Source organism: Schistocerca americana, chromosome 6 (genome assembly GCF_021461395.2).
Source record: "Schistocerca americana isolate TAMUIC-IGC-003095 chromosome 6, iqSchAmer2.1, whole genome shotgun sequence".
In the NCBI taxonomy this organism is placed as follows: domain Eukaryota; kingdom Metazoa; phylum Arthropoda; class Insecta; order Orthoptera; family Acrididae; genus Schistocerca; species Schistocerca americana.
In genome coordinates, this window is record NC_060124.1 from 604,491,850 (window position 1) to 604,515,224 (window position 23,375).

At 38.7% G+C, this 23,375-nt stretch overlaps 1 protein-coding gene across 2 annotated transcripts in view; it reads right to left on the reverse strand.

The window, feature by feature from the left end:
- LOC124619623 (HSPB1-associated protein 1) overlaps positions 1-23,375 on the reverse strand; it is a 111,030-nt gene that overhangs the window by 39,659 nt on the left and 47,996 nt on the right. Inside the window, exons 4-6 of one of the 2 annotated variants that reach the window (XM_047146131.1) lie at positions 19,653-19,777; positions 14,349-14,473; positions 172-276 (exon numbers count right to left, since the gene is read on the reverse strand). In XM_047146131.1, the coding sequence (XP_047002087.1) occupies positions 172-276; positions 14,349-14,473; positions 19,653-19,777 (355 nt within the window). The remainder of the gene's footprint in view (positions 1-171; positions 277-14,348; positions 14,474-19,652; positions 19,778-23,375) is intronic. The other variant, XM_047146132.1, reaches the window with a different exon arrangement.

Sequence of the window (23,375 nt, forward strand, 5' to 3'; positions counted from 1 at the left end):
TCACTACTGTAACAAGCAACAACAAAATTTAATTGGACACATACTCATAATTAACAACAAATGTCAATCAAGCAGTTTTCCTACCTTTGCAGAATGCATTAGATACTCTCTTGAATCTTCTCTTGAATAATATATTATTTTCACCATTTCTTTTGTTAACTTGTAGCTTACCTCATTAGGGTTCAAGAAAGACTGTGGATCAGTGGTACTCTTGCACGCCATGGCCATCATAAGACGAACTAATGATTCTTCTACACGAGCCTCATCATCAGCTTCCTGGAAAAGTTTGTTCAGTTTTGTTCACTTGGTCAGTGAATTGGGATACAGACGAAAACAGTTTATGAAAATTTAATGATACAACACACAGTTAATAAATGAGAGAAAAGTGAGTGGTATATATAAGAGAGAGAGAGAGAGAGAGAGAGAGAACTGCATCTTTATTCTGAAGTTATAGCGTAGGCTGTTCGACACTTCTGTCCCATTTGCAGGCCCAGCACAATTTTAGATTTAGTGCGGTGCAGGAAAGGCTGACCTCCTGCATATAATTTTAATAAATTGTTTTAAACATTTTAACTGAGCAACACAACTCTGTAGCTGTATTTACAGATGAGTCTACACAGGGGCACTCCATTGGTTGCTCTGTTGTTTTCCCTGTTCATGTCCTCAAGATTCAACTGCCTCAAGGCTTTACTGTCTTCAGTGCAAAATTATACATTATCTTGTGGGCACTGGAGCAGATGAGGTGTATTTCAAGTGCTAAATTCCTTGTCTGTTCCAATACCCTGAGTGCCCTTCATTCTCTACAACACTTGCACCCAGCAGATAAAGTAGTCCAGTATGTCAAGGACACTCTCCCCCACTTACAAAGATTGAGGAAACAAGTGTCTTTCTGTTAGCTACCAGGGCACGTGTATCATGTAAACAAATGGGCAGATGTAGCGGCCAAGGATGCAAGCTGTGATCCTCAGATACTTCAGTGTGATGTCCTGCTACATACTATCACTTCGCTGTTGAGGTGCAGAGTCAAAGGTCTAAATGGAGAAAAGTGGCTGGCAGTGACAGACAATAAGGTGTGTCTAGTAAAGTCCACAATGTGGACAAGTCATGCAACATTTGTTTGACAGTCAATTAAAATAGAGTGCAACTCTGTTGGCAAATGAGCTGCCACCAGAACAAGAAGCTGTGCATCATAGGGCTATGGACTATGAGGAGAGTAAGGAGGATTTCATCCTTCCTTCCAGTCACACAGGCAGGATGAGGAGAAAATGAGGAGAAAATGCCATATATGCTTTCACCAATCAAATTTTGAATGATCTGAATAACCGAACACCACCCATTGGGATTTTTTGTGATCTCTCAAAGGCTTTTGATTGTGTAAATCATGAAATTCTGCTAGACAAGCTCAAGTATTGTGGCATGAGTGGGACAGTGCACAAATGGTTTAATTCGTACCTAACTGGAAGAGTGCAGAAAGTTGAAATAAGTAGTTCTCGTAACATGCAAAGATCAGCACATTCCTCAAACTGGGGAACTATCAAGAATGGGGTTCCACAAGGGTCAGTCTTGGGTCCTTTGTTGTTATTATATATTAATGACTTGCCATTCTATATTCATGAAGAGGCAAAGTTAGTTCTCTTTGCTGATGATACAAGTATAGTAATCACACCTGAGAAACAAGAATGAACTGATGAAATTGTCAATACTGTCTTTCAGAAAATTACTAAGTGGTTCCTTGTAAATGGACTCTCACTGAATTTTGATAAGACACAGTACATACAGTTCCGTACAGGGAATGGTATGATGCCATTAATAAATATAGACCTTAATCAGAAGCATATAGCTAAGGTAGAATATTCCAAATTTTTAGGTGTGTCCATTGATGAGAGATTAAATTGGAAGAAACACATTGATGATCTGCTGAAACGTTTGAGTTCAGCTACTTATGCAATAAGGGTCATTGCAAATTTTGGTGATAAACATCTTAGTAAATTAGCTTACTACGCCTATTTTCACTCATTGCTTTCATATGGCATCATATTTTGGGGGAATTCATCACTGAGGAATAAAGTATTTATTGCACAAAAGCGTGTAATCAGAATAATAGCTGGAGTCCACCCAAGATCATCCTGCAGACATTTATTTAAGGATCTAGGGATATTCACAGTAGCTTCTCAGTATATATACTCTCTTATGAAATTTGTTATTAACAACCAAACCCAATTCAAAAGTAATAGCAGTGTGCATAACTACAATACTAGGAGAAAGGATAATCTTCACTATTCAAGATTAAATCTAACTTTGGCACAGAAAGGAGTGAATTATACTGGCACTAAAGTCTTTGGTCACTTACCAAATAGTATCAAAAGTCTGACAGATAACCAACAAGTATTTAAGAAGAAATTAAAAGAATTTCTGAATGACAACTCCTTCTACTCCATAGAGGAATTTTTAGATATAAATTAAGAAAAAAAAGAAAAAAAATATTTAAAAAATAAAAAAAATAAAAATAAAAAATAAAGAAAAACAAAAAACACCAAAAATAAAGTTGTTATATTAACTTAAGTATGTTGTTAAATTAACCTAATTATGTAATGTATTAGAAAATTTGACTCGTTCCACATCATTACGAAATATCGTATTCATGATCCATGGAACTAGTATTAATCTAATCTAATCTAAACCTCCTTACTCTCCTCATAGTCCACAGCCCTATGACGCACAGCTTCTTGTTTTGGTGGCAGCTCATTAGCCAACGGAGTTGCATTCTATTTTGACTGACCATCAAATGAATGTTGCATGAATTTAAGGTTTTGTGAATTGTCCAACTCATCATCATCATCATCATTTAAGACTGATTATGCCTTTCAGCGTTCAGTCTGAAGCATAGCCCCCTTATAAAATTCCTCCATGATCCCTTATTCAGTGCTAACATTGGTGCCTCTTCTGATGTTAAGCCTATTACTTCAAAATCATTCTTAACCGAATCCAGGTACCTTCTCCTTGGTCTGCCCCAACTCCTCCTACCCTCTACTGCTGAACCCATGAGTTTCTTGGGTAACTTTGCTTCTCCCATGCATGTAACATGACCCCACCATCTAAGCCTGTTCACCCTGACTGCTACGTCTATAGAGTTCATTCCCAGTTTTTCTTTGATTTCCTCATTGTGGACACCCTCCAGCCATTGTTCACATCTACTAGTACCTGCAATCATCCTAGCTACTTTCATATCCGTAACCTCAACCTTATTGATAAGGTAACCTGAGTCCACCCAGCTTTCGCTCCCATACAACAAAGTTGATCGAAAGATTGAACGGTGCACAGATAACTTAGTCTTGGTACTGACTTCCTTCTTGCAGAAGAGAGTAGATCGTAGCTGAGCGCTCACTGCATTAGCTTTGCTACACCTCGCTTCCAGTTCTTTCACTATGTTGCCATCGTGTGAGAATATGCATCCTAAGTAATTTGAAACCGTCCACCTGTTCTAACTTTGTTCCTCTTATTTGGCACTCAATCCGTTTATCTCTCTTTCCCACTGACATTACTTTCGTTTTAGAGATGCTAATCTTCATATCATAGTCCTTACATTTCTGATCTAGCTCTGAAATATTACTTTGTAATCTTTCAATCGAATCTGCCATCACAACTAAGTCATCCACATAGGCAAGACTGCTTATTTTGTGTTCACATATCTTAATCTCACCCAGCCAGTCTATTGTTTTCAACATATGATCCATAAATAATATGAACAACAGTGGAGACAGGTTGCAGCCTTGTCTCACCCCTGAAACTACTCTGAACCATGAACTCAATTTACCGTCAACTCTAACTGCTGCCTGACTATCCATGTAAAGACCTTTAATTGCTTGCAAAAGTTTGCCTCCTATTCCATAATCTTGTAGAACAGACAATAACTTCCTCCTAGGAACCCGGTCATATGCCTTTTCTAGATCTATAAAGCATAGATACAATTCCCTGTTCCACTCCTAACACTTCTCCATTATTTGCCGTAAGCTAAAGATCTGGTCCTGACAACCTCTAAGAGGCCTAAACCCACACTGATTTTCATCCAATTGGTCCTCAACTAATACTCGCACTTTCCTTTCAACAATACCTGAGAAGATTTTACCCACAATGCTGATTAAAGAGATGCCTCTGTAGTTGTTAGAATCTTTTCTGTTTCTATGTTTAAAGATTGGTGTGATTGCTTTTGTCCAGTCTGATGGAACCTGTCTCGACTCCCAGGCCATTTCAATTTTCCTGTGTAGCCATTTAAGACCTGACATTCCACTGTATTTGATGAGTTCCGACTTAATTTCATCCACCCCAGCTGCTTTATTGCACTGCAATCTATTGACCATTTTCTCCACTTCCTCAAATGTGATCCTATTTCCATCATCATTCCTATCCCATTATACATCGAAATCTGAAACATTACTGATCGTAGTTTCACCTACATTGAGTAACTCTTCAAAATATTCCCTCCATCTGCCCAAGGAATCCACAGGATTAACCAGCAGTTTTCCTGACCTGTCCAAAATACTTGTCATTTCCTTCTTACCTCCCTTTCGAATAATGCTAATTACACTCCAGAATGGTTTTCCAGCAGCTTGACCCAAAGTCTCCAACCTGTTTCCAAAGTCTTCCCAAGATTTCTTCTTGGATGCTGCAATTATCTGTTTGGCTTTGTTTCTTTCTTCAACATAACTTTCTCTGTCTACCTGAGTTCTAGTATGTAGCCATTTTTGATACGCCTTCTTTTTCCTTGTACAGGCTGCCTTGACTGTGTCATTCCACCAAGCTGTTTGCTTCATCCTACCTTTACACACTACTGTTCCAAGACATTCTTTAGCTACTTCTAGTACTGTGTCCCTGTACTTTGTCCATTCCTTTTCCAATGACTGTAATTGACTACATTCAACTAACTGGTACCTTTCTGAGATCACTGTTATGTACTTGTGCCTGATTTCCTTATCCTGAAGTTTCTCCCCTCTTATCATCCTACATATGGACCTGACCTCCTGCACTTTTGGCCTCACAATACCAATTTCACTGCAGATTAAATAATTATCAGTGTTATCAAAGAATCCCCTGAATACAAGTGTGTCCCTCACAGCCTTCCTGCATTCCTGATCTGTTATTATATAGTCAATGACAGATCTGGTTCCCCTGCCTTCCCAAGTATACCGGTGAATGTTCTTATGTTTAAAAAAGGAGTTTGTGATTACTAAGCCCATACTGGCACAGAAATCCAAGAGTTGTTTCCCGTTCCTGTTGGCCTCCATATCCTCTCCAAATTTACCCATAACCTTTTCATACCCTTCTGTTCGATTTCCAATCCTGGCATTAAAATCACCCATGAGCAGAACACTGCCCTTGTCCTTTACTCTAACAACTACTTCACTGTTCTCTACAATTTTTGGATGACTTTTTTAGTGTTATCACATTTCCTGGCTCATCCACGTTTTTTTTATGTGATCAGCCAACCACACATTTCTGTGAATCTATTTTAGTTTTTCTCGTGTCCCACTTACATTTACTTAAATAAATTTTTGAACAGCTGAACAATTTTAATGTTATTTTCCAGGTTATGAGCTAGGGTGATTGTGTAGGTGTTCATGGTCTAACGTTTTGATGACTAACAATGTGTGAGAAGTATATGTGCAAACTTCCCACTTCTCTTATACAGACATTGACACACTGTTTTTTGCTTTCCAACATACCTATCTGTCACAAATGGTGTCCAATATCTACTGTCCCCTTTCCCAAAACATAGAAGATTTTTGTCAAAGTTTAAGATGACTTTAAATTCTAATAACCAATCTAAACAAAACAATATATCTCTATTGATATTCTATACTATTAACAGCATTTGATGAAATAATATATTTACAATGCTGCAGTTCACTTGAGTTTCGCACTTTACAATCTCACTTTTTGTTCTTGTTATTCCAACTATATAAACTCCAGTTACTGGCAATAGCGGTAAGTGCTGTTTAGTCTGTAATGAATTAACGAATGCACTAGATGCGAGTGGTACTTCACTCCCTGAGTCGATAAATATGTTAACTTCAGAAGTGTCCACGGTCCCTACTATTACAGGTTGTGGATTGTTGATAACTAGGTTTGATTCTTCTAGTAGTAACCATTGTTTTGTAGGTATTCTGTGTATGAAATTAACATACTTATTATGAACCAAGCCTCCTAGTGTATCTCTATGACCTGGGCCCTGGCCCTGGATCCAGATCGCACCACATTTTCCTCGTTATTACTAATTACTGGTTAGTTACCAAAACAGGATATTAGATTACCACTTTGTGTTCTATTATTATTCGGTACAAATTCCTGCAAAGTTAGTGGACCTAAATTCAAAGGTGGATGCTTCTTCTGATAAATGTCGTTACCATTTTGTCTGTTGCACTGGTGTAGTCTAGCTAGGTTAGCCTCATGTTTATTAAAAATTATTACCACTGTTCCTTTTGTAGTTCGGGCTATTACTCTGGTGTCTTACGGTCTTTCTTTAGGGCATCTAGTGCATCAACAAAGGATAATAATTCTCCAATCATTTTCCAGCCACTACCCAAGACGTCTTTCCTTGCATAGATGGATAATCATCTAATTAAAATTCGAACCAACCCCTCTTCCTCCATCGGCTTATTTAAATACTTAGCCCGTATTAGATGCCAGTCAAAATATTTCCTCGTGGTACCCCAAGTGTTATTGTAGTATTTATGGTCCCACAAATCTGATATTAGTTTCTGCTGCACACTAGCAGACCAATATTTCTCTTTAAATTTCCTCTGGAAATTTCCCCACGGAGAAAAGTTCTCAATATTTACAGCACCCCATTCTGAGTCTGAGGCTTCCCCTAAAAGGTACCACACAGCAAATTCAATCTTTTTAGAATATTTCTAGTTGTTTGGCAAGGCTTCGTTGAATCTTTTCAAAACATGAATCGGATGTACCTCTCTGTTGGGCTCGAATTTAGGGACTTGTCTTGATAATTCTGAATTCACTCCCCATTGCAAATCAGTAACTACTTCACTTGTCAACACAACATTGGGTGAAGTTCTTCATTTTTCTGCTTGTTCCTGGATAAGTTTGACTTCTCTGCAGAGTTCGTCTATGCCATTCCTAGTATCAGTAAGTTCGGAAGAAGCCACAGGCGATGCATTCCCGGATGTTATTCTCTCAGTGATTTTCTGATCTATAATTTCTTCTACCTGTTCCTCGAGACTACTTACATTTATGATATCAGAGCTTGCTATCTTCTCTTTGAAGCTTCTTTCTACACTGCAATTGAATGACAGGCATTAATTCGCTATGCTTATCAATGCTCTCTTTCATAGTATGCCGTCCCTGCTTTACAGCATTAAACTTAGCATTACATACATCCTCCAATGAGCCTAACTTTTCATTACTCTCTAATTCTACACTATTACATTTCTCCTCAATATTCAATTCTAATCTTTTTGTCAGATCCAGAAAATTATCCTTCTGTTTTTGATTGAAGTCAGTAAACAATTGATGTACATGAATGTTTAAAGAATCAGTCAGTTCCTTCTTTAAATCTAATTTCAAGTTTTCTACTTTACTATTTAGGGTGTCAAATTCAGTCTTTAAAACGTCCATGCCTTTGCATAGATTACTAAATTCCTTGCTCTGTGTGTCAGCTTTGGCATTTAACAAAAATAGATTTGGTGCTTGACTATTCAAGATTTCACTCTGGTTATTTGGATCTTCACTCTGAGCATTTAAACTAGAATGTACTAAACTCAGCTCTTAACTTAGAGTTGCAGTTAATTCCTTACTTAAAGTAGCATTTTGAGCTTTGATTAGATTTATTAACTCAGACCAGTCAGGCCCTTCTTTAGTAATTCTCATATCCATGGTTCATTCTGACATTTCTCCAACTTGCTGTTCATTATCCATATTCTTATGAGCTTTAGATCTAGTAAGCATTTAAAAATTAACTTTAACTATAATAACTACACTAATGAAGTTCATTCAACAGTTTATACCATGTTGTATTAAAACAATAAAGTTCTGTTTCACGCTCACCCGGCATAGAATTTGGGCTGCGTCGGTGAGCGGATGGGGGATAAGCACCGGTGAGCAGCAACTGGTGCTGGCAGTGTCGGATGTTGGTTTCCATGTCTGTGTACCCATGATGCATGTGGGATCTGTATGCTCCCCACACTGGATCTTCTCAATCATCTAGTTCTAGACGTCTCTCTTCTTTTCCACATCTTCTCCCTTATTTGCATTTACAAATTCTCTCCATCAGATATTTGGACAGAATACAGTTCTGTGAAATGGTTCTCATCTTGTTATGCTTGGTTGCTATGGCAACTCTTGATAGCTTTTTCTCCCGTTTTCGTCTGTTTCCTTTGGTCCTTTCTCACTGGTCACCACATATTAACATTTTGATGACTAAGAGTTTGTGCGAAGTATATGAGCAAACTTCCCACTTCTCTTATACAAGTCGACTTCCTTGGTGTACACAGACAATCTTCTTCTCTGGATAGCTGGCTTCTGGAGATTCCAGATGATGCTAGTTACAGGAACCTTAAAGACTCTCTCCCTATTTGTGAAATAATTAGGTACTCAAAGAATACTTTTCAACAACTATTGGTATATTTGAGCTTCATAAAGAACAAAATTCACACTTCGCATATAAACATTAGACTCCTTGTAAGTCACTCATATCGTGTCACATTAGAAACAGATTTAAGTCCATTTACAAAAGAGTTGGCTTAACAACCATGTCTATACTACAAACATATCGTAAAAATACATCTTGCCTCCAGCAAGTCCAAGATAAGAGTTTTTTCACAATTCAGAATCTCAATTGCTCTTTAGTCACTTAACAATAATCACAATTACAAACAGCACAAAATAACACAGAAGTTCCATGGTTATTCCGTGTGTTTCACTACAACTTCCATGGATCGCCCGACAAGTACTTGTCGGCGCCGTTCAACCACCACGTCAACTAAAAATTTCACACCTGCACACGCACACAGGTGACGCGCAGTAGATAGGGTTCCTTTCTCCCACTCAGATCTAAAATATCATGTGTTCGAGATAGTGTTGGGGGCTTATGGGCGCCCAACACTGTCTCGAACACATGATATTTTAGATCTGAGTGGGAGAAAGGAACCCTATCTACTGTGGAAGGCCGAGTGGTTCTAGAATTTATGTGGAAATTCTCGTAACACTACAATGGGTGAGATTATTATTATTATTTCTCTTTCCTGTCTCAGACGTTATGTCTGGTTAAAAATGGAAAGTGAACGCGGACCTTGATCAAGCGTGACTTCCTTTTAACTATACGGTATATGTTACATTGCATTTAGGAACTTTCGGGTAATTGAAGATGTATCAATAATTACAGATTTCTGTAGTTGTATATATACATTTGGATGCAGCTCTATTGCATTGATGTACTGGTGGATATTGTGTGGTATAGCTCCTGTAGTTGATAGTATAATTGGTATAATGTAAACTTTATCCTGATGCCACATGTCCTTGACTTTCTCAGCCAGTTGTATGTATTTTTCAATTTTTTCTCCTGTTTTCTTTTGTATATTTGTTGTATTGGATATGGATATTTCCATTAGTTGTGTTAATTTCTTCTTTTTATTGGTGAGTATGATGTCAGGTTTGTTATGTGGTGTTGTTTTATCTGTTATAATGGTTCTGTTCTAGTATAATTTGTATTCATCATTCTCCAGTACATTTTGTGCTGCATACTTGTATGTGGGAACATGTTGTTTTATTAGTTCATGTTGTATGGCATGTTGTTGATGTATTATTTTTGCTACATTGTCATGTCTTCTGGGGTTTCTGTATCTGCTAGTATTGTACATCCGCTTGTTATGTGATCTACTGTTTCTATTTGTTGTTTGCAAAGTCTGCATTTATCTGTTGTGGTATTGGGATCTTTAATAATATGCTTGCTGTAATATCTGGTGTTTATTGTTTGATCTTGTATCACAATCATGAATCCTTCCGTCTCACTGTATATATTGCCTTTTCTTAGCCATGTGTTGGATGCGTCTTGATCGATGTGTGGCTGTGTTAGATGATAGGGGTGCTTGCCATGTAGTGATTTCTTTTTCCAATTTACTTTCTTTTTTATCTGTTGATGATATGTGATCTAATGGTTTGTAGAAGTGGTTATGAAATTGCAATGGTGTAGCCGATGTATTTATATGAGTGATTGCTTTGTCTATCTTGCTAGTTTCTGCTCGTTCTACAAAGAATTGTCTACCTGTCCATAATGTAGGTTTTTTATGTCGATAAATCCCCTTCCTCCTTCCTTTCTGCTTAATGTGAATCTTTCTGTTGCTGAATGTATGTGATGTATTCTATATTTGTGGCATTGTGATAGTGTAAGTGTATTGAGTGCTTCGAGGTCTCTGTTACTCCATTTCACTACTCCAAATGAGTAGGTCAATATTGGTATAGCATAGGTATTTATAGCTTTTGTCTTGTTTCTTGCTGTCAGTTCTGTTTTCAGTATTTTTGTTAGTCTTTGTCTGTATTTTTCTTTTAATATTTGTATTATCTATTCCTATTTTTTGTCTGTATCCTAGATATTTATAGGCATCTGTTTTTTCCATCGCTTCTATGCAGTCGCTGTGGTTATCCAATATGTAATCATCTTGTTTAGTGTGTTTTCCCTTGACTATGCTATTTTTCTTACATTTGTCTGTTCCAAAAGCCATTTTTATATCATTGCTGACTACTTCTGTTATTTTTAGTAATTGGTTGAGTTTTTGATTTGTTGCTGCCAGCAGTCTTGGATCATCCATGTATAGCAAATGTGTGATTTTGTGTTGGTATGTTCCAGTAATATTGTACCCATAATTTGTATTATTTAGCATGTTGGATAGTGGGTTCAGAGCAAGGCAGAACCAGAAAGGACTTAATGAGTCTCCTTGGTATATTCCACACGTAATCTGTATTGGCTGTGATGTGATATCATTTGAATTTGTTTGGATATTAAGTGTGGTTTTCCAATTTTTCATTACTATGTTTAGGATGTGTATCAATTTAGGATCTACTTTGTATATCTTTTTGGTAATCAATGTATGCGTAGTGTAGCGACCTTTGTTTAGTTTTAGCTTGGTATGTCACCTCTGCGTCTATTATCAGTTGCTCTTTACATCCTCGTGCTCCTTTGCGACAGCCTATTTGTTCTTCATTTATAATTTTGTTCTGTGTTGTATGTGTAATTAATTTCTGTGTAATGACTATAGTTAATATTTTGTATGTTGTTGGTAGGCATGTTATGGGGCGATATTTTGCTAGGTTTGCTGTGTCTGCTTGATCTTTAGGTTTCAGATAAGTTATTCCATGTGTAAGTGTATCAGGGAATGTGTATGGGTCTGCAATTTAACTGTTAAATAATTTATATCTAAAAACAAAGATGATGTAACTTAGCAAGCGAAAGTGCTGGCAGGTTGATAGACACACAAACAAACACAAACATACACACAAAATTCAAGCTTTCACAACCAATGGTTGCTTCATCAGGAAAGAGGGAAGGAGAGGGAAAGACGAAAGGATGTGGGTTTTAAGGGAGAGGGTAAGGAGTCATTCCAATCCCGGGAGCGGAAAGACTTACCTTAGGGGGAAAAAAGGACAGGTACACACACACACACACACACACACACATATCCATCCGCATGTGCACAGACACAAGCAGACATTTGTAAAGTCCTCTTTTTGACTTTACAAATGTCTGCTTGTGTCTGTGTATGTGCGGATGGATATATATGTGTGTGTGTGTGTGTGTGTGTGTGTGTGTGTGTGTGTGCGCGCAAGTGTATACCTGTCCTTTTTTCCCCCTAAGGTAAGTCTTTCCGCTCCCGGGATTGGAATGACTCCTTACCCTCTCCCTTAAAACCCACATCCTTTTGTCTTTCCCTCTCCACCCCTCTTTCCTGATGAAGCAACCGTTGGTTGCGAAAGCTTGAATTTGTAGTTGATAGTATTATTGGTATAATGTTAACTTTATCCTGATGCCACATGTCCTTGGCTTCCTCAGCCAGTTGGATGTATTTTTCAATTTTTTCTGCTGTTTTCTTCTGTATATTTGTTCTATTGGGTATGGATATTTCGATTAGTTGTGTTGATTTCTTCTTTTTTATTGGTGAGTATGATGTCAGGTTTGTTATGTGGTGTTGTTTTATCTGTTATAATGGTTCTGTTCCAGTATAATTTGTATTCATCATTCTCCAGTACATTTTGTGGCGCATACTTGTATGTGGGAACATGTTGTTTTATTAGTTTATGTTGTATGGCAAGTTGTTGATGTATTATTTTTGCTACATTGTCATGTCTTCCGGGGTATTCTGTATTTGCTAGTATTGTACATCCGCTTGTTATGTGATCTACTGTTTCTATTTGTTGTTTGCAAAGTCTGCATTTATCTCTTGTGGTATTGGGATCTTTAATAATATGCTTGCTGTAATATCTGGTGTTTATTGTTTGATCCTGTAATGCAATCATGAATCCTTCCATCTCACTGTATATATTGCCTTTTCTTAGCCATGTGTTGGGTGCGTCTTGATCGATGTGTGGCTGTGTTAGATGATATGGGTGCTTGCCATGTAGTGTTTTCTTTTTCCAATTTACTTACTTCGTATCTGTTGATGTTATGTGATCTAAAGGGTTGTAGAAGTGGTTATGAAATTGCAATGGTGTAGCCGATGTATTTATATGAGTGATTGCTTTGTGTATTTTGCTAGTTTCTGCTCGTTCTAGAAAGAATTTTCTTAAACTAACAAAGAGATAGAGGGGCTGGCCAGTACTTACCTCAGCTCAGTACAGCTGATAGATACACAAAAAACAGAACCGAAAATTTACGTTCCTAGCTTTCAGAACAAATATTCCTTCATCAAGGAGGAGAGAGGGGAAAGGAAGGGAAGAAGCGAAAGTGGATTCAGTTACTCACAACCCAGGTTATGAAGCAACAGGGAACCCAGGTTGTGAGTAACTGAATCCACTTTCGCTTCTTCCCTTCCTTTCCCCTCTCTCCTCCTTGATGAAGGAATATTTGTTCTGAAAGCTAGGAACGTAAATTTTCGGTTCTGTTTTTTGTGTATCTATCAGCTGTACTGAGCTGAGGTAAGTACTGGCCAGCCCCTCTATCTCTTTGTTAGTTTAAGAAAATTCTTTAACTGAATCCACTTTCGCTTCTTCCCTTCCTTTCCCCTCTCTCCTCCTTGATGAAGGAATATTTGTTCCGAAAGCTAGGAACGTAAATTTTTGTTTCTGGTTTTTGTGTATCTATTGGCTGTACTGAGCTGAGGAAAGTACTGGCCAGCCCCTCTATCTCTTTGTTAGTATTTGTTTCACATCTTTATATGAGATTTTCCATTAAAGAATTTTCTTAAATTGTCTACCTGTCCATAATGTAGGTTTTTTATGTCGATAAATCCCCTTCCTCCTTCCTTTCTGCTTAATGTGAATCTTTCTGTTGCTGAATGTATGTGATGTATTCTATATTTGTGGCATTGTGATCGTGTAAGTGTATTGAGTGCTTCTAGGTTTGTGTTACTGCATTTCACTACTACAAATGAGTAGGTCAATATTGGCATAGTATAATTTTATTTAACATTGTTTTCTATCTCTTTTCTCACATTTTAACCACATTGGTATCTACACATTTCATAAGAGCACTGATAACCATATTGCTGAATGCCCCTAGTGCACATGCATGCACGGAAGCTCTCTCTCTCTCTGTGTGTGTGTGTCTGTGTGTGTGTGTGTGTGTGTGTGTGTGTGTGTGTGTGTGTGTGTGTTGTAGGGAGCATCAGATCACTTTTATTTAAAACTAAAGAACATGTACTGGATGATATGATAACTGAAAGAAACACCCTACATCTGAAGGAACCTAGAGCCCTTTATAAATGCTGGTTTACAGAAGCAGAAAAGAAGTTACTTTGACTAAAGCCATAGCTATTCCTTTTGCAGGAGTAGTACTCAGCTGCTATTTTTATTTATCATAAAATACTAACTATTTATTTAATTATCGCAAATTTCCCACATTGAAGTGATATTACTGAGATGGAGAAATTTCAGGGACATGGAACAAATCAAGGTATACATTAACAATATACAAACAATATGAAGTAACTTAATCTGTGTGCTTATTACGTGACAACATTTCACTACGTGTGCTAGCATCAGCTAAAATGAACGTAGGGTATCGGCAGTTACCCTCACTGAAAGATCTCTAAAATTTGCAATCAAAGCAACTGTCTACAAGGAAACAGCATTTAATCACACACAAATGCATGGTCTTATAAGGCTAGAAAAGTACAAAGCATTCTTACCAGTGGTATCCATGTGTTAATACTGATAGCTGTGTCAAGATTCTCAACGTAGTGCCACCAATGTCGAGGAACAAAGAGAACTTGGCCAGGATTTAGAGTCACTACCCGTACTCCAGATAAATCTGCTGGCAATAATGGTGCATCACATAATTTTGTAATTTACTTAAAATATTGTCACAAAATAATGATGTTAGCTAATCAATAACCTTTGCTATCTGAATCAAAACCACAGAGTATACTACTACTAGATTTTCTTGTCTTTTGCATCTGTCTGATGTCTTGCTTCTCCCATACTCCAGCAGAACATTGTTATACCTGGTGCACAGGAGAGACATGGCTGAAAGACATTTTGGTTCAGGTAACTACAGGAAATTCAGTATATGAAGGCAACAGATGAATCCTCAGAAAAGAGGGCTCCTATTATGAGGTATGTGTAACCTGAAAAGCCAAGAAGAGTCAAAATTTAATTGAGAGATTTTAATGCACAAATGATTAAATCACCCTTGGGATCTCTAACAATCATTTAATTGTTATTAGCCATTGAGTAAAATATTCTGGGGAGAAGCTGTATATTGGCAATGAATAATAATGAATGATGATGAGCTACTTTGGGAAATGTTTAATTCACATATTGCATTGGTAAATGGGAGGAAAGGCTAACCTGCAGTTGTGATGTTGAAAATGATACAAATTTCTAATGACATGTTATGCTTCAATGTATAATAGTACAGCAGAACTGAAATTGGATTGGATTGTTTGGGGGAAGAGACCAAACAGCGAGGTCATTGGTCTCATCAGATTAGGGAAGGATGGGGAAGGAAGTTTGCCATGCCCTTTCAAAGGAACCAGCCAGGCATTTGCCTGGAGTGATTTAGGGAAATCACGGAAAACCTAAATCAGGATAGCTGGATGCGAGATTGAACCGTCGTCCTTCTGATTGCGAGGAACTGAAATTACCAGCAATAAATGGAAAACAGTATGGTAAACATGGTATGGTTAATTTTTTTTTACTACTTCCACCAGAATAAAAATGTTTTACACAGTCCTCTTTCATAACTGAGTGTTCGTAACTACCACAGCTTTCGGCTTAACTGTGTAGATGTTACTGTGGCCTTATCTGATGCAGCAGTGTCACTGTTTGAAGACACTCTCATCTAGCACACATACCTATCCACATCCACACTCTGGAAACTTCTGTGAAGTATATGACAGAGTGTACATCTCTCAGTACCATGTTTTAGAATTTCTTCCTGTTACATTTGTGGATGAGACTGCAGGAATAATGACTGCTCAAATAACTCTTTACACATTGTAATTAATCTAATCTTGTGTTCACAGACCCTATGGAAATGACATATGGATGGCTGCAACAGTTCTAGATTCCTTGCTTATATTGTGGTGTTTGGAACTGAGTAATTAGGGTTTTGAAGGATGGCTGGCATATATCTTCAAGTGCTGCCAATTCCAGTTTTTCAGTGAATCATGATGGTCTCCAATGAGTTGTCAAACAAACTTGTCACATTTCATGCTGCTGTATCATGTACACATTCAGTATTGCCCGTTAGTCCTATTTGGTATGGATCCCACCTATATGAAGAGTATTCAAGGCTGGCTTGCATGGGAGTTTTGTAAGCACTCTTCTTTGTAGACTGACTGAATTTTCCCAGCAGCCTATCAATGAATGGCAGTTTACCACTTGCTTTACCTACAATTGAGCCTAAGAGATTATTTCATTTCATGTCTTCACAAATTATTACATTCAGTTATTTGCAATTAACTGATTACAAATGTGATTCTGTGTTATTGCGTACTAAGAGTGCAAGGGTTCTGTGCTTTCTGAAGTGTACATTTCGTGTATTTAAAGCATGATGCCAATTACTGCACCACTTTCAAATCTTATCAAGTGCTGACTGGATATTTGTGGAGGTTTTTTTGGGCAGTTCATTGTAAATTGCACCATATGTAAAAAGTCTGAGGTTCCTGTTCATACTACCTGGCAAAACATTATTAAACAACACAAACAGCAAGTGTTCCAACTAGCTTCTCTCTGGCACTCCTGAAGTTATTTCTACATATTTCAATGACTATCTATCCAAAACAACATCAGCAGTATAACATGAGTTATTCATGAACATGACTTATGTTTCACTGAGGACGCTTACACTGGCAAAAGATAGTCGTAACTCTCATAGTCATTTTATATGATGGGAAAAGTACACTGTGTATGCCCTGATCTGTGATTTATGCAGATGGTGCATATTCAGTGACGTAACACAATATGGGCAAGGCGCAGTGTTGTGAGCACAGTAGCAATTGCTGGACATGGACATTTATGCCTTGGTGATGCCTCTTGTAGGTGTCATGAACACCTCAGAGAAAACACACATACTACAATGTAAACACTCAGACAATTGAAGAGTGTAAGTTGAGTTTGATGTGGTCAGACGTGCTGACTGACTTATTTGAATTTATGAGTTGCTGCTATTTGGATCTGTCTGCACAACTGACACACACTGTTGATACAGCAGAAGATTATCACTGAAGACATGTTCGCCATTCAGTAGCTGGAAGATGTTCTCTTACTGCATCACCCTGTCTGGAGATGAAGCCAAGAAGAATAAGTTTGCACACAGGTGTCGTACAGAGAAGGCAGACCACAAGAACAAACCAAAAATGCGACCACTGTGGTAGAGGAATAGTCAAAGGTAATTTAGGTCACATCAAACTGTCAGATCCATCACACAGCGTTCCCTACTCATTGTGTTACAGTCACACACACACACACACACACACACACACACACACACACACACACACACACACACACACACAAAGGGAAATACTGCATCTGGCGACCTTACTGAAGGACGAGAATACTGTGGCACTAGAAAGGAGACTGTTGTGTGTGTTTACAAAGCATTGTTCAAACTATGCACATCTCAACTATGGTGGTGCAAGTCTTTGTGGTACGACAAGTCAGCTGCTCATTGCCAGAGCAGCGGCTGCCTGCCACAGCTTCTCAACACGATGCAACATCTTCGTGTGTCCAGTTGATGGCACTGTCTCCAGTTCACTGTTCTACTCATTGGGTGAATTGAGATTCTTTTTTTATTGATTTAAGCCCACTAAGGAGCGCTTATGACTAGTTGTTCTTCGATGCTCTTTCCCGTTCCCAATATCTCTTCAGCCCTGCTGGTAATTTCTCCTTTCTTTACTGTGAAAGGGTCTTCCAGTGTTTAGGGACTCCAGGTGGTGGAGTCCAAGACTCTACCATAGCACAAAATTTGGAACAATCTTCTATCTCAAGGTCAGAGATCCCAGCTGAATCCAAGTCCTTTAGTACTTCATTAAGCCACAGGCTTCCAGACTTGTAGCTTTTAACCAATGAGACGATCTTCTTGGTAAGCTTATTGTTGTTCATTCATTGTAAGTGCCCATAGAACTTGAGCCTCCTACATCACATACTGGTGTTGGCCGATTCTAACTGTTGATGTAGTTCAGAATTAGACTTCAGTCGGTAGGTTCCAACTGGGAGCAATCGCGGGCCATTAATTTTTCTGAGAATACGTCTTTCGGCTTTCTCCAGGTCCTCCATCATGCCTTTTCTGTTCATAAAGAGGGTCTCTGCGGCATACATAAATTGTGGTCTGGCAGCAGTTCTGTGATGACAGACCTTAGCATTCTTCAAAATGCACTTTTTGTTGTACAGATTATGGGACAGATGGTATGCTGCACTGAGTCTGTTACACCTTTCTAAGATGTCCGCCCCCAGTAGCTGAGTGGTCAGCGCAACAGACTGTCAATCCCAAGGGCTTGGGTTCGATTCCTGGCTGGGTCGGAGATTTTCTCCACTCAGGGAAAGGGTGTTGTATTGTCCTAATCATCAGCATTTCATCCCCATCGACTTGCAAATGTCGAAGTGGCGTCAAATCGAAAGACTTGCACCCGGCAAACAGTCTACCTGACGGGAGGCTCTAGTCACATGACATTATTATTATTACCTTTCTATGATGGAGGTGCCATCTCTACCATTGGGGTGGACCCATTCACCAAGATAACAAAAGTGATTGACCCTCCCAATCGTTCCATGTATAGTTGTCAAAAGGGTGTTACTGGAGTGATGCTGTGACAGCTGTGACTCTGTTAATTTAGCACTTCTTTTTTTAATTCTGTTGTTGTGTGTATTGGAAATTTTGGGATTAATTACCAATGTTTGCAAGTGAAGAAATTCGATGAACTCATACTTTAACTAATTAACTGGGAATTTTATTCGTAGAATATATCAGTGTGGACTAGATACATGGTAGCTGAAGCACTGGAATGGTTTAGGTCACTTGTGGGACAGTCCTACCACACTGATCTTTGTGCCTGTCTTCCACTAAAAATATCTATACAACAGAGAAAATATTGATGGCGTATACTGTGCAACTTGCTTGTCAGCATTATATTACAATTACAGGGCCTGTTCCTACCTGTGAAATTCAAGAAAGCTGGTGTTGAGAAGCACCTAGATTGTGCTGGCTCTGAAGCAACTGCTGAAGTCTAGCACACCATGCTGTATGGAATGTTTGACAAATGGGCCACAGCTGTCCTATGGCAACAGTTTGGCTTTTCAGCAGCTGATTGGTCCAGCTGTCTCTTGGGCACAGTTTGGCAGAGGCCATTTACGTGCACAGATAGCTTGTTATAGGTCACACCTGCACAGTGGTTGCAGTTTGGTAGACGGCACGGCTGCTTTCACAGGTGCCTCTGACAGGACAGCAGTAGGCTTCAGTGGAAGAATCTATGGTACAGGTCTTTCATGTAGGTATATTGCAGAAATTTGAGCCATGAGACCAAGGGTTGCGAGCAGGTTGTGTGTGTGTGTGTGTGTGTGTGTGTGTGTGTGTGTGTGTGGTGTGGGGGGGAGGTGTGTGCATGCTCTTCAGCTTAAAGAAGGATTATTCCAAAAAGCTAGCACAGTTCGCAGTTTCAGCTACCTGCCTGTTGCTAATTCAGTGCCTACACTGTTTGTAAGTTGCTATCTTTACTATATAGATATCTTTTCTGTACTGATGGAAACTATTTCTGTGTCAAGAATATTTTCACTGATAAATAACACTGCATTCATAGTTTTATAGCCAATAATTTTTTTAAAATAAAAAATACAAACAATCTGGAAATATTTACTGAACTATTCATCAATCTCCCTCATTTCTGAAATCGGGAAGCAGTGCTCAAGAAACAGTTTCTATTTGTTATTTTGATTGAATGCATGGGTTGCACTAGCATTTATATCAAATTGGCATAAGAAAAATAGCTTACCTTGTGTGATTTTAGCAGATGGACAATAGAAGTTGTGCATACTGAAGATACTAGACTCTTCATAAGGGATACGTGTGGGCAACATTTCATCATTCATAGTTGGTGGAAATAAGTACCACTGTTTCCTAAAACATTTATCACAGTATTGCAGAAAATGATAATTCCTTAGGATGTGAACAATTAATATTTTCCATATTCAAGACCAGTAACTTTAGTCTTAAATAGTTACAGTAGCTCGTATAGCTCAAAATAATATTTACAAAATGGGAAAAAGGAAAAGAGTAAAATATTCTAACTTCAGAATTGCAAATCAACTTCTATAATGTAACTGGAAAGATAAAAAATCTACTCACCAAATGGCTGCAGGAGAACACACACACACACACACACACACACACACACACACACACACACAAAAGGTTTAATGTACACAAGATTTTGAAACCAGTGCCTTCTTCTTCTGGCAAAAAGGTTGAACAGGGACAAAAAGAAATGATTGTGTGGCACTGTCGGCCATGAGGCCCCATTCAGGGAGTTCGGCTGCCGGGTGCAAGTCTTATTTCAGGTGACACACACTGGGTGACTTGTGCGGCAGTGATGATGGGATGATGATGATGATGATGATGATGATGATGATGGCAGCATAAGACCCTGTCACCAAGTGGAGAAAATCTCCAACCTGGCAAGGAATCAAACTGGGCCTGCTGCACGAAAGGCAATCACATAACCACTCAGCTAAGCAGGAGGATGACTGAAGGGGGAAGAAAGAGGGGTTAAGGAAAAAGACTGGAGAGGTTTTGGAAAAGTGGTAAAGTTTGGAAAAGTCATCCAAAACCCCAGGCCAGGGCGGACTTACTGGACTTACCCAGTCTCCAAGTGTCTGTCTGCCCATATCCCTTCTGGTAAATGTCATCTGACCCAGGGTTCTGGGCAACTTTTCCAAACTCTTCCCATCTCAAAAGCCTCTTCAGTCCTTTTCTTTCACCCCTCTTTCTTCCCCTTCAAACCCAACCCTTCTGTCAGAAGGAGGAGCCACTGGTTCCAAAAATATACATAATACCTTTTTTTTAAAATTGTGTTCTCCTGTCACTGCTTGGTGACTAGATTTTTGTATCAATCCAATTACATTATATTGTCAAAAATTGATTATTTTTGTTGTTCAATCTACTTCTATGCAAAACAGAAGATTGTATACTAGACAAATCACACATTATGAAATAAGAGCAGCCCAGAGGTCCCTGGAGATATGAGACAAGAGAATGAGTCTCTTATCCATAGATATTATAAAAATGAATACACATACGTATTTATGTACCACATCTTCTCCTAAATCAACAAAACTTGCTACACACAACACTTACTGAGTGAAGAGAGAATCGCTATGGGGGCAAGAACCAACTACCTATAGCAGGAATGGGAGTGGAGGTGAAAAAGTAGTGAAGCATTGAATTTGGAGAGTTTGTTAATCCAGTATTTGAGAAAGAGGGCACTTAGTGGCTTGCAAGAAACTTTGCGCACAATTTCAAATCCTTATGAAACTTTTTCTTGCTGACAACACCCACATGATGACGAAAAGAAGAAAATTTTATCACTTACTACATTTTCAACGTTCATGCAGTAAAACTGTTGCATCAGCCATATTCATGAAAAATTTTATAGACAGTATTCATATATACTGCTGAATGTTCCTGCAGAATTATATAATTTTATGAACATTTATGAACATGAACCATGGACCTTGACATTGGTGGGGAGGCTTGCGTGCCTCAGCGATACAGATAGCTGTACCGTAGGTGCAACCACAATGGAGGGGTATCTGTTGAGAGGCCAGACAAACGTGTGGTTCCTGAAGAGGGGCAGCAGCCTTTTCAGTAGTTGCAGGGGCAACAGTCTGGATGATTGACTGAGCTGGCCTTGTAACACTAACCAAAACAGCCTTGCTGTGCTGGTACTGCGAACGGCTGAAAGCAAGGGTAAACTACAGCCGTAATTTTTCTCGAGGGTATGCAGCTTTACTGTATGGTTAAATGATGATGGCATCCTCTTGGGTAAAATATTCTGGAGGTAAAATAGTCCCCCATTCGGATCTCCGGGCGGGGACTACTCAGGAGGACATTGTTATCAGGAGAAAGAAAACTAGCATTCTACGGGTCGAAGCGTGGAATGTCAGATCCCTTAATCAGGCAGGTAGGTTAGACAATTTTAAAAGGCAAATGGATAGGTTAAAGTTAGATATAGTGGGAATTAGTGAAGTTTGGTGGCAGGACGAACAAGACTTATGGTCAGGTGAATACAGGGTTATAAATACAAAATCAAATGGGGTAATGCAGGAGTAGGTTTAATAATGAATAAAAAAGTAGAAATGCGGGTAAGCTACTACAAACAGCATAGTGAACACATTATTGTGGCCAAGATAGATACAAAGCTCATGCCTACCACAGTAGTACAAGTTTATATGCCAACTAGCTCCGTAGATGAGGAAGAGATTGATGAAATGCATGATGAGATAAAAGAAATTATTTAGGTAGTGAAGGGAGACGAAAATTTAATAGTCATGGGTGACTGGAATTCGATAGTAGGGAAAGGAAGAGAAGGAAAAATAGCTGGTGAATATGGAATGGGGTTAAGGAATGAAAGAGGAAGCCACCTGGTAGAATTTTGCACAGAGCATAATTTAATCATAGCTCACACTTGGTTCAAGAATCATAAAAGAAGGTTGTATACATGGAAGAAGCCTGGAGATACTGGAAGGTGTCAGATAGATTATATAATTGTAAGACAGAGATTTAGGAACCAGGTTTTAAATTGTAAGACATTTCCAGGGGCAGATGTGGACTGTGACCACAATCTATTGGTTATGAACTGCAGATTAAAAATGAAGAAACTGCAACAAGGTGTGAAGTTAAGGAGATGGGACTTGGATAAATTGAAAGAACCAGAGGTTGTAGAGAGTTTCAGATAGAGCATTAGGGAACAACTGACAAGAATGGGGGAAAGAAATACAATAGAAGAAGAATGGGTAGCTTTGAGAGATGAAATAGTGAAAGCAGCAGAGGATCAAGTAGGTAAAAAGACAAGGGCTAATAGAAATCCTTGGGTAACAGAAGAAATATTCAATTTAATTGATGAAAGGAGAAAATATAGAAATGCAGTAAATGAAGCAGGAAAAAAGGAATACAAACGTCTCAAAAATGAGATCGACAGGAAGTGCAAAATGGCTAAGTAGGGATGGCTAGAGGACAAATTTAAGGATGTAGAGGCTTATCTCACTAGGGTTAAGATAGATACTGCCTACAGGAAAATTAAAGAGACCTGTGGAGAAAAGGGAACCACGTGTATGAATAATAAGAGCTCAGATGGAAACCCAGTTCTAAGCAAAGAAGGCAAAGCAGAAAGGTGGAAGGAGTATGTAGAGGGTCTATACAAGGGCGATGTACTTGAGGAAAATGTTATGGAAATGGAAGAGGATGAAGATGAAATGGGAGATATAATACTGCGTGAAGTTTGACAGAGCACTGAAAGACCTAAGTTGAAACAAGGCCCCGGGAGTAGACAACATTTCATTAGAACTACTGATAACCTTGGGAGAGCCAGCCCTGACAAAACTCTACCATCTGGAGAGCAGGATGTATGAGACAGGCGAAATACCCTCAGACTTCAAGAAGAATATAATAATTCCAATCCCAAGGAATGCAGGAGTTGACAGGTGCGAAAATTACCTAA